This window comes from Talpa europaea, assembly GCF_964194135.1.
Source record: "Talpa europaea genome assembly, chromosome: 1".
Taxonomy (NCBI): Eukaryota; Metazoa; Chordata; class Mammalia; order Eulipotyphla; family Talpidae; genus Talpa; species Talpa europaea.
The window spans coordinates 77,578,633-77,596,190 of NC_140073.1; the positions used below are offsets into that span (position 1 = coordinate 77,578,633).

The 17,558-nt window shown below is 45.2% G+C and overlaps 1 protein-coding gene across 1 annotated transcript in view; it reads right to left on the reverse strand.

Annotated features, from left to right (window-relative positions):
* Positions 1–17,328, reverse strand: part of LYPD1 (LY6/PLAUR domain containing 1) — a gene marked incomplete at its 3' end in the record, with an annotated part of 37,405 nt that extends 20,077 nt beyond the window's left edge. Inside the window, exons 1-2 of the mRNA XM_084244117.1 lie at positions 17,118–17,328; positions 15,677–15,814 (exon numbers count right to left, since the gene is read on the reverse strand). Coding sequence (XP_084100243.1) covers positions 15,677–15,814; positions 17,118–17,169 — 190 coding nt within the window. The 5' untranslated portion in view covers positions 17,170–17,328. The remainder of the gene's footprint in view (positions 1–15,676; positions 15,815–17,117) is intronic.
* Between the last annotated feature and the right edge of the window lie 230 nt (positions 17,329–17,558).

Here is a 17,558-nt window from a genome sequence, read left to right on the forward strand (position 1 = left end):
CCTTTATGAACCTTATACCTTCGCTCAGACCACAGAGTACAATTCAAGGGTCTCTGGCAGCCCAGGAATGTGCTTTGTGGGTTACAATCCCTAATGCCCCCAATAAACCCTTTTGTTTCAACTGACCAGGTTTCAATTTCTTATTAACAGGTTCACAGATAATAGGAGTCCTGCCCTGCTCCTTAGGACAAGAAACTCCACTCACTTTGTTGGTGATGTGGAGAATCAGCTAATTTGGAAGTCCATTTGACTCTCACCTCAAAGCTAATCCCTCCAATTTAGTCTTTCTTAGTAACATGGGTGAAATATTTGGCCTCTTCTCCCTTGGTGCTTGTTTTATTTTTCTAATTTGCTCATAACCCAGGTAAGAAAAAAAAGGCTGATAATGCCTGGCACTCTCTAGATGCCCCCAAGTTCCATTTGCCTTAGCATGCTCCATGTCCTCGAACTTAATTCTAGAGCTGTGGTTCTCTGTGGGATTGGGAAGCATTTGTTCCACAAATCTTCTACTCCAAATAGCTTCTGGGCTTTGAAAATTATGAACACCATTTAACGTGGCTTTTTTTTTTTCTGGGAGAGCTGAGCTGTACTGTGGCAATAAGAGGATCTGGAGGACACCTACCCATTGCCACCTCCCCCACAGATGTCCATGTATCCATGGGTGACAGATTGATGGAAGCTCCTATGTTACAGCTATGGCCTTCTCTGCGGTGCCTGGTAGGAAGGGGAACATATTGTTTTCCACCAGCTTTGGGGCTACAGTTCTATTACAACCTACTTGGTATAAGTATGCTTTTAAAATAAGTTATTTTCCTAGTTTCCTCACTTTTGTCTCTGCACCAATGATCAGTTAAAACAGAGGAAGAAAGCATGAATTCTCACCCCTTTCTGGAACATCACACCTTTATCTTTTCCAATAGTTTCCTTTGCTTATGTGCTTTGCCAGTGCAAAGATGGAAATTTCTAACTAGAGCCTTTAACAGCCCATTACTTTTCACCCCACATCATGTAATTTAGTTCTAAAGTCAAACTTCTATGGCAAACTGCTACTTGTGTGAATGCCCGTCTGGGAGCAAGACTAATCTTCCTCTACTCAAAAAATAACCAACACTTACTGCACCAGAGTTATGATTACATCACAATAAATATTCTATGCAGAACTGGGAACAGCTCCTCAAAGAAAAATGCTTGGAAATAGGTAATTGGAATGAACTATATGCATTTTCACTGAGCTCTGAAAGAAATTGCAAGAAAAAAGATCTTCGATCTGTTCCCAAGCATTTTTTTTTCCTTTTAAAGATTATCATGTGAGGAATTTTGACAGCCTGTGCATTCTAATGGGAACAACTCAGGAAGAAGAGGCTTATCTGTACTGGAGCCTTGTTACTGCTATGCTGGGAACCATTTGTCATAAAGGGAGAAGATCTGGAAGGTAGTTCTGTTCTGGACAATTAGGCTCTTAAGCAGTCTTCCTTCGCCACGGATGTGAATTATTTAAAAACCAAAGAATGCCCTTTCCTTTGAGGTTCAGATGGTCATAGGAACCAAGTAAGAATGCCAACAACCCATTTTTAAAAGGCAAAACACCACCACAAGGCAGAGTCAATTCACACTGCACACCTATGCGGATGCCAAGCTACTGTCCCTCCTTCCCAGTGCAGCTGGGAGAACTGCAAGCGGAGAGGAATGCTCAGGAGCATCAATGGTGCCCAGGAGTCAAAACAGACGTGTCTGTTAATACAAGAGCCACTGCAACAGCACAGACAAGAAACAAGAGACTGCAAGAACATTCTTTTTCCTCATAATAGGGATGTGCTAACTTCATTATTCAGAAGCCTTTGATTACCCCTTTCAGAAGTTTTTTGTTGAGTTTAATTTTCAAGGCTGTTAACCACTGATGCTAACTTAATTATAGTAAACAAACAACCAACCCATAATGTATGATGCCAATTGCTAGTTTAATGTTAGTTTCACATTAGATTTGGATTTCTCTTCTCATTTATAACATTCTTTGCCAGGAAGGTTTCTGCACAGTCACTTGCTTTTCCTCAGCTGGTGTCTTTGTTCCCTAGTTTGCCATGGGGGATTGAGGGAACAGATATTTATGACGTATTAACAGTGCTTTTCAATGATTTATGACACTGTGCTCTTGCATTTTTAACCTTGCAGTCATTCTGATTATTGTTCTAAAATGGTAAGATTAACATGGGGGGGGGTGCGCAAAGATTCATAATCAGCCTCTTGCATACAAATTCAGCCAGATGTAGGAAAAAAAAATAGAGTCCTTGGGGGCTTAAAGGCTCCAGATGGGATTCTCCAAGAAGCGCTAAGCATTTAACCCCAAGTGCCTTTTCCTCTGTCACCATGTCCTTGGCATTGTCTTCTGTGGATAATATCTTCACACTGACATTTAGACACAACTCTAGTATCTTCACATGTGGGAAACCAAAGTTCTGGAATGTCATACATCTTGAACTCAATTCTTAGGACTTCTAGCCAACCAACTAACTTGGACATCACTTGCTAACATGCATTTCTTTCCCTTTCTTACATACGACTGTGACTCAGGATAAAGGCTCCATCAGTTTATTTTAGGTGAATGACTTGGTGATGTTGAGGAGCTGGAACTACCCTTGCTTTTTCCAGAGATCCCAGGAAACCTGTGCTTTAAGGTTTTCCAATTTTGTATCTGGAGGTCTGAAAAGGTAATTTGGCAGATACTGACAGTGACCAGCTGATCACCACCCTGCCTGCATCCTTACAAGTGCTGGCTTACGAGGCAGCAGTCGGGCCAATGAAAAGTAAGCAGATCCACTCCGGGAGACACTGAGATTTTTTTGTTAAAGATTTATTTATTTTTATACAAGAGCTGGGGTATAGGCCAGAGGTGCAGGAGGATGAGAGGATTCACCAGACAGAGCAGGGAACAGAACAGGCAGATGACCGAAACATACTGCTGAGGAGAGCAGTGGGCGCGACAGGAGAGGTCTGTCACGCCTTGTGGGTTTCTCACTGGCCGACCAGGAATTGAACCCGTACTGCAGACGCTGGGGACAGTTTCACAGCGCTGCGCTCAACCCACTGTGCCACCGGGAAGTCCCCGAGACACTGAGATTTTGTTTCATTACAATGAAAACCTGCAGGAAAAAGCTCCTTGACACTATTTCTTCCATTTAATCTGAATACAGCAGCCACCTGTAACCAGGGGGCAACAAGTCTGAGGACAAAAAGCCCATATGCTTGGAAATGTGAACAGGAATGGAGAGAATCTGGGTCTCTGATGATGTCACTGAGTGGTGGAAACAACCCAAGACCACCCGCCTCAGGGCTGTCTTGTTAGAAAACATTAACATCTTTATGGTTTAAGTCTCTCTTACTTGCAGGCAGACACTTTCTTAAGTGATACAGAAAGTGAGGTCTAGGGCAGAGGGAAGAAGTTTGGCAGTAGCAAAGGCTGGTTCATTCTCTCTTGAAGCTACACCCTGTAGTCTAATGAAGGGTGTGCAACCATAGCGCTTCTTTTTGTTTCATTTTATATATTTTTTACATCATTTTTCATTTTTGCACAATATATGCATTTTCATCTTAGTTATATTCCCCATACAATTCCCACCCTCTTATTTTTACCCTAATCCCTCCTCTCTTCCCCCCACTCCCCGTAGTGTGTCTCTGGTTTATAGTTGCTTGTTGATTTTGATTTTTACTTTATTATAATTAGTCTTTTTCCTGGTCCCTTATTTAGGTTTTCTAAATTCCTGCTATAAGTGAGACCATCCAGTATTTTTCTTTTCTCTTTCTGGCTTATTTCGCTGAGCATGATCCCTTCCAGCTCCATCCATGTTGCTGCAAATGGCATGAGTTCATCTTTCTTGATTGCTGAGTAATATTCCATTGTGTATATGTTCTACATCTTCTTGATCCAGTCATCTATTTTTGGGCATTTGGGTTGTTTCCATAGCTTAGCTATTGTAAATAGTGCTGCTATAAACATAGGGGTGCAGATGCCTTTTTGAATTAATGATTCTGTGTCCTTTGGGTAAATACGTAGGAGTGGAATTGCTGGATCATATGGAAGCTCCATCTTTAGCAGGTTGAGGAATCTCCACACAGCTTTCCACAGATTTCAAACTATACTACAAAGCTGTAATAATTAAAACAGCATGGTATTGGAACAAGAACAGACACACGGACCAATGGAACTGAATAGAAAATCAGGAAATAAACCCACAGATTTACAGTCAACTAATCTTTGACAAAGGAGCAAAGAATATGCACTGAAGCAAAGAAAGTTTGTTCAATAAATGGTGCTGGGAAAACTGGGTTGCTACATGCAAAAGAATGAAGCTTGACCACTCCTTCACACCATGCACAAAAACCAACTCAAAATGGATTAAAGAACTAGACCTAAGACCTGAAACCATAAAATATATAGAAGGAAATATAGGTGAAACACTACATAGTGCTTCTTGATGCTGGGGAGCAACTGCAGCCCCAGCTGGCATTTTTGGATGTCAGCTTGAGAATGTCACCCACGTTTTATGACAATAATATTCAACAAGTGGGGCTAGACAAGCAAGTAGTTAGTTTGATTCTTAGAGCCCAGTGAAATCCTGTATGTGGCAAGAATGACAGGGGGAGAGCAGAAATAGTCTCTTTTTCCCCGCTTCTGCTTCTGGGTTTATTTGCCCAAAGTAGAGAGTTTAGGAATTCATTTCCTAACTGAAAATCTGCATTGCCTCTGTGATGTGGAACACACCCTTATGTATTTCTAAATTGCATCTCCTGTGTGGGAGAGGCCTGGCGGGGCAGGGCAGAGGTTTGGAAGGGCTGTGTGACTGCGGGGCAGGACATGCTTTCTTCTTATGGGACCCAGGCAGAGGTCCTCCGAGTCACAGAATTTCAAACAACTTAACCCCTAGTTCACAGGATTCTAACAGGTGACCAGTCCCTCAGCTGGCATGACTAACAAGTTAGCTGTGTATTGTAGTGGGCGGGGTGTGTGTGTGTTTGTTGTTTCTAGAAAACATTGCTATTCAAAGCATAGCCCGATCAGCATGAAAGCAAGTTGAGAAATGAGAAAAACTAAATGGGTTACACTTCAGCTTTGTTCTTCAGATGACAGCTGTTACTAATAGGTATCACTTGTCTATTTTTATTTTAACTAAAATGCAAAGGATATATTAAACTTATCTTCATTCTGTTTTTCTTCTTAGGGTGGATCTGCTCCTCTTAAGGAGCTCCCTTATATGTGGTTTAATATTTTTTAAATGCTGATAATCTATCATAGCTTGAAATTTGACTTCCTCAACTATTCTCAATCCGGCAAATACTTAGTTGTGTGTGTGCGTGTGAGAGTAAGAGAGAGAGAGCGAGAGAGAGAGAGAGCGAGCTAGCAGGAGACCGGGAGAGAGGGCACAGTGTCCTTTAGGAACCCTTACAGGGAAATGAAAAAAAAAAAAACCATGAATGAACTCTAGTGAATGAAGCCGCAATTCAATTCAATTAGAAGATACTCTAAAATAGTGACAGGACCTGGCGCCAGGCAAACCGCTAGCTGCAGAACACTGAACAAAGATGAAATTGTCAGAACAAGCTCTGTCATCTCCTGTCACCACCTATACCAGGAAGGTCAATTCCAGAAATGATTTCCAATAAGGAGCAGGTAAGCACGGCCCCAGGTTTTACAGGGGTTGGGTCAGTCTCTCTTCTGGAAGCCCACTCACGTCACATGTCTACTTCTGACTTGCTTTGTTCTTTCCCTTCCAACAGCCAGTGACAGTTGTTGGGTCTTTCAAAGGAAGGGAGCTAACCCTTTACTGTCCGGGTGCTGGCTTTCGCTCACTTGCTGCCTTTCTCTGCGAGCCTCACAAATTCTCTAAAGAACCTCTCGCTGACTTTGAAGCCAAAACCTCTTTGCTCTCCCAGTTTCGATGTCTTCACTGGGTGGGAAACCAGTCAACAGCGAGCCTTGTGTTATTTCTGATGGGGTTCTCTGAAGTTATCGGAGCCCCAAGTGGCTTGCTAGATTTTGCATAAGCAATAATCTAGTGCATGAAACGCATCATCCAGTATCTCTATTACACCTACTTCTGCAGAGGCTCTTTGAAGGAGTCTCAGTGGAGAACACCGTAAACTGCTGTGCACATTGGTATTCCTGCCGAGTTCAGCGTGCGGGGCCCACAGCAGGCGGCGTGCCGTGCCCGGCACCATCCGCCTCTGGCACTGTCTCCTATCATCCCTCCACTCCGAACAAGTCCAAGAAACAGAAAAACATAAAAAGCTATTGTCCATGTCCAGTGAGAAATGAAATGCACTGGACCAAGTATCACAACTTCCTTAAAATAATACAACACTCCATCACTTTTGCATCTGGATCCCACTTACGGTTTGCAAAGTCATAAAGCTCGAAATCAACGTCTTGAACCATTGCTACTTCACTCTATTTAAATGCATTCTTTTAAAAAAGCAATTTATTGCAAACTCTCAATGGCTTCACCTTAGCTAAGGCATTTAATTCAGTTCATCTCCTGCTTTGTACTGTAGGAGGCAATCAGAAGATTGGAAGCAATTTATTAATAAGAGACTATGTCCTACAGCTCTGACCTGTGAAAACCGTTTCTGAATCACAATGTTGCCACGACCCGAAGCTAAGGAGGGACGTATATCACAATTTGGGGTATATTTGGTTTATTTTCAGGCTGAATCATCAAAAACTGGATCGAAGCTCCTAAGTTGTAGCTATAGCCTTTTGTGGCGTGCCCAGGGGAAGAAACACTGCCTTCTACCCGTGTTCTCCTCCCCCTAACACAATCATTTCTACCATGATGAAAACCACAAGGCAGCTTAGTCTTTCAGAAGGAAATAACAGAGAAGAAATGATAGCTCCCACTAGAAAAGAAACAACTACTTCTGCCTACATAAAGGCTATAGCCAATAACTGAGCTGGGAGACAAAGGCTAGACTTACACGTATTTCCTAAGCACTCATTACAGGTGATCAAATTATGCCAGAATCCCATCACCTTAACCAAAATTTCTCTCCTATACACCTTTCAACCTTGACCCTCAATCCTTCTTAAGAGAGGATAGTGAGTTGACTAAGATGCTTAAACCCTCAGGGAGGAAAAACAAAACCCTCCAATCTATACCAGTCTTTTCATCTATAAAATGATAAATTAAGATCTCTTCAAGCATTCAGGAGGGCTATAGATTATGGATGAGGCTGGGCAGGATGGGATCCAGGATAGCCCAGGGGCCTCGGAAGTCTGTGGTTAACAAACTAATTCAATATCCCTTCATGGAAAAGCAAATGAACTTTTTCCTCTACCCCTGTGGGGTCCATTATTATTTCTGATGAGGCACAATTAGTATTGTTTTATTTCAGATTCTGGTTTACTATTTGATTCACAATTTAGTTTATAATTGAGGGACCTCTTCAGTAGCAGTAATGGATGGAAAGCCCAGCATTCGGCACAAATCTGATGTTTGATGAATGTGAATTTCTTTGCCCTACAATTCACTGGAATGATTTTCTCTTGGCAGGGGTTTTTAGTTCAAGGTGGCAAATTGGCTAATTAGCCAATGGAGGTGCAAGGCTGACAACCAAGCCCCACTCCATCCCACTCTATAATTTAGAGCTCTTCCAAACCTGTGCCTCCCTGCTTCTGATCGCAGCGCAAGCAGGAAGAAAGCCTAATCTCAGAATGGGAGGTGAAACCGATGAACCTGAAAGCATTTTTCTAAGTAAACGCAGTCACTCACAAAAAGCCACGTTCTGTACAATCCATTTTTATGAAATGTCCAGTATAGGCAAATCCAAAGAGACAGAAAGTAGATTAGCACTTTCTAGATCAGCGATTGCTAACAGGCACTGGATTTCTTTTTAGGGTAATAAAAATGCCCTGGAATTAGAGTATATTCACAACTCTATGAATTTACTAAGAAAGCAAACTATTGAATTGCACACTTTAAAGGGTGAATTTTACGGAATGTAAGTGACGCCAATAATATTGTCATTAAAATGCAAAAAAGAAAAAAGCATTATAAATAGAAAAATGGCATACCAGGGGTTGAAAATACCCTGGGGAACAGAAAGTATCTGATTTTGGGTACCGTCAGCTCTGTGGTCTTGAGCCAATTGTTGAACCTCAGATTCACCAATTTTCAGGTAAGGATATTAGCTCACTGTGAACCTTCTATGCTGATTATAAGGAGTCTACCGTAGGAGTTAAAGGTTAAATTCAAGGACTGCCTTAATCTGAGAATTGTCGAGTGTATGTGCAAAGTAAGTGAGAGGGAGACTTGTGGGCAAGCAGGGGTAGTGGGTGAAGCACCTCCTGTGAGCTGTCCAGCAGGTTTCCATTTTTAGGATTGATTCTGTATGATGGTTATTTTGATAGTATTTCTGTCTTGCTGGATCACACAACAAAACTGTTTCCACTTTTTAGAGGGAAGGAAATTAAGTCCCTGGGACATTAAGTAACCTCTTCAAAATTACCAGGCATGGGAGGCCTGGAACATTCGAGTTCTCTCCCCTAATGAAGGCGAATACCCTTTCTATTTGACAACTGAAAAATGAGTTGAGGTGTTGAGTCTTTCAGCAGAGTGTGCTAAAAATCTGTGCCAGCTTTGGGCATTAGCATCTGCCAATTATTCCAGAAGTATGAGAGAAAAAGTGAGAGCAAGGAAGGAAGAAAAAAAAAATGGGGGAGGAGGGAGGAACCAGAGAGAGAACAAGAGGGGGGGCGGGGGGAAGAGGGGAGCTGTGCATTCTGGTCTTTTTGTTTCAGGAATATGTAAGGGAAGCAGATTTCCTTTTCCAAGTTCAAAGAAAACGAGGTGTTTTGTTTTCATTCTTCGTTTCATTTTTCTCTTGGGAAAAAAAAAAAAAAAACCCAACTAGCTTTGAAGCCTCTCTGTTTAAACTCATTAGGAAAACCATCAATGATGGAAGCTTTCATGAAATCGTACTGGGAGGAATTAGCGTGATGGGAGAGCCAGATCAATCTGCAAACGTTTCATCTATGGAGATGGAGGTCAGTATTGGTTGCTTGTTCAGCTCAAAGTTAACATAAACAAACGCTTCACTTACAGGAGAGCTGAAGGGACTAAAGACATTTGATATTCACCCTCCAAATACTTCCTCAGAGGCCTGCTTTGCCTGCCACTTGAAAGAGATGGATGCTGCTCAAGAATCAAGGGAACACACTGATGGGCAACATGTCTTGCCCTGAAGAGAAAGGCGTTCTTTTAGTGTCCTGCCGAAAGGAGGTAGTGATAGCGACATTTATTGCAAAGAATCTTTGCTTGTGTGATTCATAACTTGATTGAAGTTGACCCAGAAATCTTTCTAGCAGGGCTGGTGTTAATGTATGAGGATAACTTTACTGACATCTGAATATTTTTAATTTTAGAGTTTTTAATTCATTGACATCTCCTCAGCAAAGTTAAACTGTGGTAATTTTTAGATTTTTTGGTTTATTTTACTCTATTCTTGGCCATCTGATTCCAAATGGATTCCAGAATGAGAAAGTAAGATCTGAAATGGGATGTCAAAAATGGAGATAAGAGGAGAAGACTGGCAGGGGAAAAGATAAGGGGCACACAAGGAACCCCAGAAGATCAACAAATCGAGTATCACTGGTAATCCTAACAAATCTGTTCTGAAAAAAATGTTAGAAAGTGTCTTTGTGCCTACAATATAATATATATTAAGTGATTTATGATCTGAGTATTTGCAAGGAGGACTTACTATTTTCTGTTTTTCTTATAAAGATTATATATGCATATGCAAATATAAACTGGCAAAAACATAAAAACACACACGTGTGTGTATATGTGCATCTTAAATAAAAGAATCCAGGTTTAAAGAAACTAAGCTAGAATACTGATTCACAGAACTTGCCCTTCAACCTGCCTAGCCTACCTACCCTGAGGATGCACTAGAGTCTATTATTTTAAATCTTGGTGAAATTAAGCAGAGCAGAGACTTGAGAAAACATAGGCCACAGTTAGCTTTCTTTTTTCCGTCTACTAAGAGTGGGTGACTGATTATTACAGGGACATCAAATCCTCTCTTGCTATCCCTTATTTAGTTCACAAGAAAACAAGGCGTAAAATTAACCTATCCAAGGCACAGAGCCTTCCCTGCCCAACTTAATGAGCAACTTACTAATCTAAAAGGAAAACAGCCATTTTTTGAACATCCACAATATAGATGCACCATGGCATATAAATCAGTAACTCTCGTATTGCAAAACAGACAAATAGATTAATGCATGTTGCAAAGGATGGGTGAAGAGATCGATTAGGTTACTGATTCAGACCATGAACTTTCTTTCAATATACTGCATTTAACTTTTAAATAAGGTTTAGGAGAACCTGTAACATTTTGCTCACTGACAGAGCTATATTTTACTAAGGGCAGGAATTGGCTAGTCTATAAAAATTAAATTATGCCCCTTTCACTGTATCTAGTCAAGAGGAAAAACTCTAATTACAAGATTGCCTTGTCAAACAAATGCAAATTCACATTCTTTATATTCTGGTTTAAAAATTCATATGGGGGGAGGAATCTTTTCTGAAATGAAAATCAATATTTGAAATATTTTGCAGAGTGCAATGATAAGGGCAAACGAAATGTCACTATCAAGGGTGCTGGTAAGTAGAGGCCAACTCATTAAGCAGAGAGCTCATGAGAACAAGTTATTCCTTATGCAAACATTTAAATATCAATTAGTAAGGACAATGAAAGGAGCAGAACCAAATCTTCCCTTCCCATGTGCTCTCTTACTCCAGAAATGACCAAGGGGATAAAGAGCAGCAGGAAAAATCATCTCAGCATCTAATAGGAATGCCACTTTGGGGAATAGTAAAGGTTCATTTTAAATGTACTTCCAAACTGAAAATTACATGTACCTGCCTCAAAAATTCTTAACAGCTGAGTTGCAGACTTAATCCAGGTAGGGCTAACTGAAGGCCTGGGCAGACTGCATTCTGGTATTTTTTGGAAAGAGAATGTCTTTCGTTACTGTTTAATATCAAACTTGCTTGGTTCATTAAAACCAGTCTGTTGAAAACCCTGGTTTGTCTCTACCCATGAAAAATGCCAGTGCACACAGCACTCAAACTTTAAAACACCTACTGATTGGTTTTCTTTCTTTCTATATCCACTTTGTGGTCTCACCATTCCACCAGCTCACTAAGCCTGTTAGATGAATTTGGCAGCCATGAAAACTGTCCAAGTCCTTAACACTGCCTGGATTATCTTTTCAGGCAAACCTAGGGGCACCTTTATTATTTTTTTTTTTAGATTTATTTATTATTTATACAGGCACTGGGTACAGTCAGAAGCGTGGGAGGGTGAGAGAATTCACCAGAGCCAGAGCAGGGAGCAGAGCAGGCAGAAGGACCGAAGTACACTGCTGAGGGGAGCAGCAGGCAGCAGGAGAGGTCTGCGTGCCATGTGGGACAGTGGCCCGGGAGCAGCCGGGGATGGAACCAGTACTGCAGAGGCTGTGGGCAGCTTCGCAACCCAGCATTCAACTGCTGCGCCACCGGGGAGGCCAGGCACCTTTATTATAAGAGGTGCTGGCGCAAGAAGCAGATGCCTCTTAGTAACAGCTGGCTGGTGGACCTGCACCAGAGAGCTAACTTTCCTGGTGTTTATTTTCCTCTACAACACAAAAAGTTGGTCCAGATCAGCAGTTCTCAACTCAGGACACCCCAGAGTCAGTTGGGGGGCTAATAAAAGACTATGGCTAGGTAAGCTACAGATTGACTGAACTGGCTTCTCAGCAGGCAGGGGGATGAGGGATATAGGGAGGCAGCTATGAATTTGAACAAAACTCCAGGAAGATTCCCAGGTGCACCTGTGTAGGCTAAGTGACTTGGTCAGGCTTTTACACTGTGGCCTCTGACTATCACCTTGATTGTGCTAAAGCAGGAGGGGCACGTGGGTGCGAGGCACACGTGCCTGATTGTGGACACCTGGAGTATGATGTGGGCGTGCACAAGTGGGCACACCTGGGCCTGGAGGCCAAGGCAGTAAGGGAGGCGTCAAAGGACAGCTGTGGCAGAGAATGGCTATGAGGGGACATGTGACTAGAGAGGCAGGGCCACGAGAGCCAACAGAGTAAAGATTCACTGCCCTGACTGCTCTGCACCTGGTTGCCGGCACTACTACCTGTAACTAGAAGTCACTGGTCCAATTGTTAGGGGGAAAGGATGTCCTGAGCTAATTCCATACAGGCTGTGTGGACTCCACCCCCACTCCAGACCAAAGCCATCAGGACATTGGGAAAGACAAATACCATCACCACCAAAGGGAAGGTGGTTGGGACCTGAGGGTGGGGTTAAGCAGCCAGGTTTGGTATAAAACCAGACACACAGGCTTTGGGGGGGGGGGTTCCCTTTTTTGGCTCTCCGCCAGCTCGCAGCACCCGGCCAGTCTCGGAGTGCCTTTGGGTTTCCAGGTTGTCGGATTGGGTAGGACGCTGTAGGGTAAAGAAAATGTCAGGCTTTTCTGCCCTTCCGCCATTAGGATAGATGATGGATCCTTGTCCTGAATGCATGCCTGATGGCGGGCACCTGGAGCAGGGTGTGGGCATAGGTAGATGGGATTCAGCTGAGTTAAGACTGTGCTTTTAAGGGCGGCGTCACGGGGACGCCAGCAGCAGCAGTAGAAGCTGAAGCCGAGAAGCAGCAGAACGAACGCTATAGAGCCCAGATAGAGTGAAGATTTGCTGGGGGCTGGGAGGCCTGCCAGCCTCCCAGTCCCCGAGCCAGCACCCCTGCCTGCCATATGCCTGGTGAACCCCAAATAAAAAACCTGCAAAACTACTGAGGACTCTGACTCCTCCTTTACCCGGTCTGCATTGTGGCCAGTCCTGACCCTACAGACGCATTAAAGACTTTATTTCCCTATTTTCTCCCTGAGTTGTACATTTCCTCATTTCCCTTTCCCTTGTAAATAAACCTTTTATTAACCTTTTGTGTGTGCCTGTAGTGGAGTATTAATAAGTCCCTTCTAAGCACGCGGGTGAGGACCCACAGCCAGGCAACCCGTTTTATATCGGGGCTGCTCCATAACACTTTCAGGTTTAAGGCACTGAGATTCTCAGAACAATGTTATTGACCAAACAAAAAGAGTCTGGCTTTGATTTCTAATAGTGTCACTTAACAGGCACGGCTTACTTTCTCCAGAGTGTAGAAGTTGAGCCTATGATAGAATTAAATGCTGGTGACCCGTGGTCCGGAGAAACAAGGATGTGAAAAGAGGACTAGCAGGTTTTATGAGATGCTCCACCTAAAATGCTGAGGAAAGACCCTGAAGAGCAGGGTACAGGAGAACAGTCAGCGCTTGTTACTGTGATGACTGAACTCCACTGTGGTCACTTAACAATCAGTTTTAGATTGGCTCTTCAGCTCCACCACCAAGAGCAGGGTTCATAGTCACTTAAATTTATTGGTTTATAACAATTGCATGGAGATGAAAATGGAAATGCTTGCAAGTATCAGCCTCCCTCAGTGTGACGCAGGAAGGTGCATCCAGATGATTTCTGTTGACTTTTGGCTCAGAATATCCTGTCCCCATGTGCACAAACTTTATTCCTTCTCCCTCCCACTGGATTTTCCTTTGAGTTCACTATTTGTTTGTCAAACTTCACAACCGACATTCCACACTTTGGAATGGAGAACCTGTTCTGTAGATAAGGGGCCCACCTTGACCATGTAACTTCAGGCCTGGTGCATTCGGTGCTCAAGGTACCTGTAGACCAGACAGCCATCCTATTATCATCCTAATACTCTGCCTTTTTACAGTGAGGCTTGGAGGCGAGAATGAAGATGAAAAATAGTGCTTTGAAAATGGAATGTGTGGTATTCATAATTAATATTTTTAATGAAAGAAATGTCCCTCAGAATAAAGGATGCTTTTTATGCCATATCTTTTCTCTCCTTGTCTTAACCACATCCCAGGTTCTAAATCATGATACCCAGGTAAGGAGCGGCCTGGAGGATTTGAAAGAAGTTCCTAATGTGTCCATAGTACATTCCCATTTTTTTTCTGGCTCTAAACTACTACCTAGAAGAAAGCTACAAATATTTGAAAGTAACAATAAAGTGGTCAGAGTGATTCTGACTAAAATCACAGCAGTTCATCAGGGACAAGTGCAGTAAAATTCTGCTTAGGTAAAATACTCTGGTTGGAAATACGAGTAGAAAAGAAACAATTTGTCAGAATCACACATATCAACCTTGATTTAAAAAAAAAAATCATCAGAAATCATATCAACCATCTTTTCTGACCATGAAGGCATCAAACTAGAAATAAACCATAAAAAGAAGGCAAGGAACTTTCCTACCTCATGGAGATTAAAAAAAAAAATCATCACTAGCTTTTGTTTTGTCTTGCCTTTGTATTGTTTGTAAAAGCCCATATGACAAACCAATAGATGCTACTTTTTCTGGGACAAGATAGTCTTGAACCTGGAAAGTGTCAGATTTTCCAAAAGAATGAGTGTAGTGGAAAGAATCCACTTCAAGGATGATAATGTCCGACAAGGAACAACCTTTAAAACTACACATATACATCACAGCACAGGGACTAGCAATCCACTTCCCCAAATACTGTATGGTTAGCAACAAGCATTTCCAGGCCCCTTTCTGAGAAGCAACTAGTTTCCCAAGGTGCTGGCCTGAAAATTAGGCCTTGGATTAATTTGCCACTCCCCAGGCTGCTGATTAAAGCAATCACTTCTAATCCCTTCACCTGGTTCTACAAAGGGAGATGCTCACAGCCAAGAGGCGGAGGGATTTGTTTTATTTAGTATCATTCCCTATGTGATGCTCTTGTCCATATTTTCACTATCCTTACTTAAATGGCCAAGTCTCTGTTTAACAGGTTTCACCTCAGAATTGAAGCTCTAGATCTACCAATTTCCCCAAAGTTCTGTTAAAGGGGAGCTTTAGCACCTCCCAGGGAACTCTGAATTTGGTAGGACTATCTGTGGGGGAGGGAACACTGGGGAGTTCCACCGAAGTGAGGAGATTCTGGTCAGCTGGAGGGAGCAAGGTTTGCTCTCACAACACCCTGGTCTTCCCTTGCATAAAATCCAGACCCTAGCTCCTCAGCCAGCTGGCAGCTAGTTCCCTGTGGGTCAGGGAACTAGATTGCTTTGAAAGATCTTGGCCATTTGTACCTGGAATCTGATGCATTAGATTGAAAATTAAATAAAGATCCTGTAGTGTTTGTCAAAGAAATACGACGTGGCTCTATGACAAAGCACATTTTTCAAGCTCTGACCTCTGGGAACTTCAACTAGCTTCATATTTCAGGCTGACATTGCTCACAGGCTAGTGTCTAGCTGCCCGGAGTTGCTTATCTGTATCTCTCCCAGTGTCCTCCTCAGTTTTTAGCAGAGGGAAGTGAGGGAAGGAAATATACAGAGAGCCACTGATTTAAATGCACGGCTCCTCCCAAGTCCCTTGGGAAGACACCCTGATAATTAACTCTAATGAAATTAAAATAGCTGCGAACGCTTCATTTTCCCAGCCCTGTATAAGTAAATCTGCAATAACCAGTGCATGTGCTTTTAAATCAAAACCAGTCCTTTTCCCTATAATTTAGGGGTCTCCTCACTCCCGTTCAAGGGAGGAAGAAGCTGCCGGCCCTTTACCTGCACTTTGCTCCATCACTTCTTTCTGACACATGTCTTGAACATTCACCGTGCAGTTGACTATAAACTCCGGGGAGGAGCAGTCGTTGTTCAGCTGGAATTCTTCACACTGGTAACACTGGATCTGCAGCGCAAAGCCTGCGGACAGATGCAACCGGCGTCAGACTCAGCCCTCACAGAAACTACCCCGGGGACCACCACCGTCCCGCACGCAGCCAGTCACTGCGGAGGCGCTGGGAAGCTCCATAATCTGCGCTCCAGGGTTTCCACTAGGGCGCAAGTGGCGGGAGCCGGCAGGGGGCGGATGACGGCCAAGGATCCCGTCTGATGAAGTGGAATTCCACCTGCAACCCCGGGACCCCAGGTCCAGAAACAAAGCGTCCGCCCAACACCCCACCTAGGCTTTCCCCACCGAAGCTGAGAGCAGGAGGGCGGTCTACAGCCCCCAGAGCAAAGCAGCTCCAGGCACAGGCATCAGCTCCAGCCTACGCCAAAGAATGTGCTTCATTGCTAATAAGTTACAAATTACTTAATTACTATCTGGCACCATTCGCGACTGCATTCACGCCTTTTAAAATGTATTTACATGTTGAAGTCAGCATTCCTGTGCTGTGGCTCCGAGGCTCCCGAGTGACCACCCGGGAGGCAGCGCCAGACGCTGCCCAAAGTCCCCAGACCGTTTCCGAGCGGCGTCTGCGGCAGCCGGGGTGGCCGCGGCGAGCGGGAACCGGCGTGTGCACGCGCGACACCGCACCCCGCTCCTCCAGGCTTTCGGGGCGGCCATCTGGCTAGGGTCCCGGTCGGGGTCCCAGCTCCGCAGAATTCTGCCGGCAGCGGGTCGGCGTGCGGAGAGGAGGTAGACGCCTTTGCATTTCTCACCGCTGCAGCCTGGCTGCTCCGCTCCGACCGGCCAGTGCTGTTCAACCCTAGTGCCCGCAGCTCTCGGGCTCTCTAGCGGGTCCCCGCGCGCCCCACTCCCAGCACATCACCGGTCGCGCCGTGAGCGCAGCACCCCAGCCCCGGCGCGCCCCGGCCACAGGCGGCCCAACGCGCCCCAGCTCACCTGTCGGCGGCGCCACTCACACGGGCTGTCAGAAACGCCTGGCAACTTGGAGGGGTTCCGGGGCTGTCGCCCCTTCTCCCTCGCCGAAGCTCCTGTACCATTCAGAGCCTTTCTTTCCCCCCAAGCTAGTTTCTTTTCCCGACCCTGCAGCCTAAGCAACTGCACCCCGAATCCCGCAACCCCGCCGCTCCCAGCTCCCCCGCAGCGCGGGACTTGGAGACTTCGCCGCCGAGCGCCGGGGGCAGCCTCCCCACCGCCGGACTCCCGCCCCGCACCCCCTGAGCAGCGCGGCCCCGAGGCGGGTGCCCAGGACCCCAAAGGGCGGGCGGCGAGAAGGGGTGCGCACGTCTAGCGGGTGCGCCGCCTTCGCCTGCTTACCTTGAAGTAAGAACAATCCGCAGAAAGTTGCCGCGATGCCGAGGACCCACATCCTCCCGGAGCCGCGGGGCCGAGCGGGCAGGCGCCTCAGAGGCCGCGTGCGCGGCGGGGACCGGCCGGGCCGCGGCGGCTGTGGCTGCCGAGGCTGCTGGGGCCCGCGCCGCCGCCGCCAAGAGGAGCCGCAGGTGCCTCCCGCGGCGCCCGCATCGCCCGCGCCCGGCCGCTGGTCGCCGCTCCTCCTGCTCGCGCCGCCGGGCCGCGCGCGGCGTCTCCAAGGAACTACTGAAGGCACCACCGGCGATTCCCGGCACCCAAAAAAGTCTCGCTCTCCCACCTCCCACTTCAGGCACCACGTGACGGCTGCCGAGTTGGGGTGGGGGTGGCGGGCGGGGGAGGCCGGGACCGTCTTCCCAGGTCCCCACCCCCTTCCCGCGGCCCCGC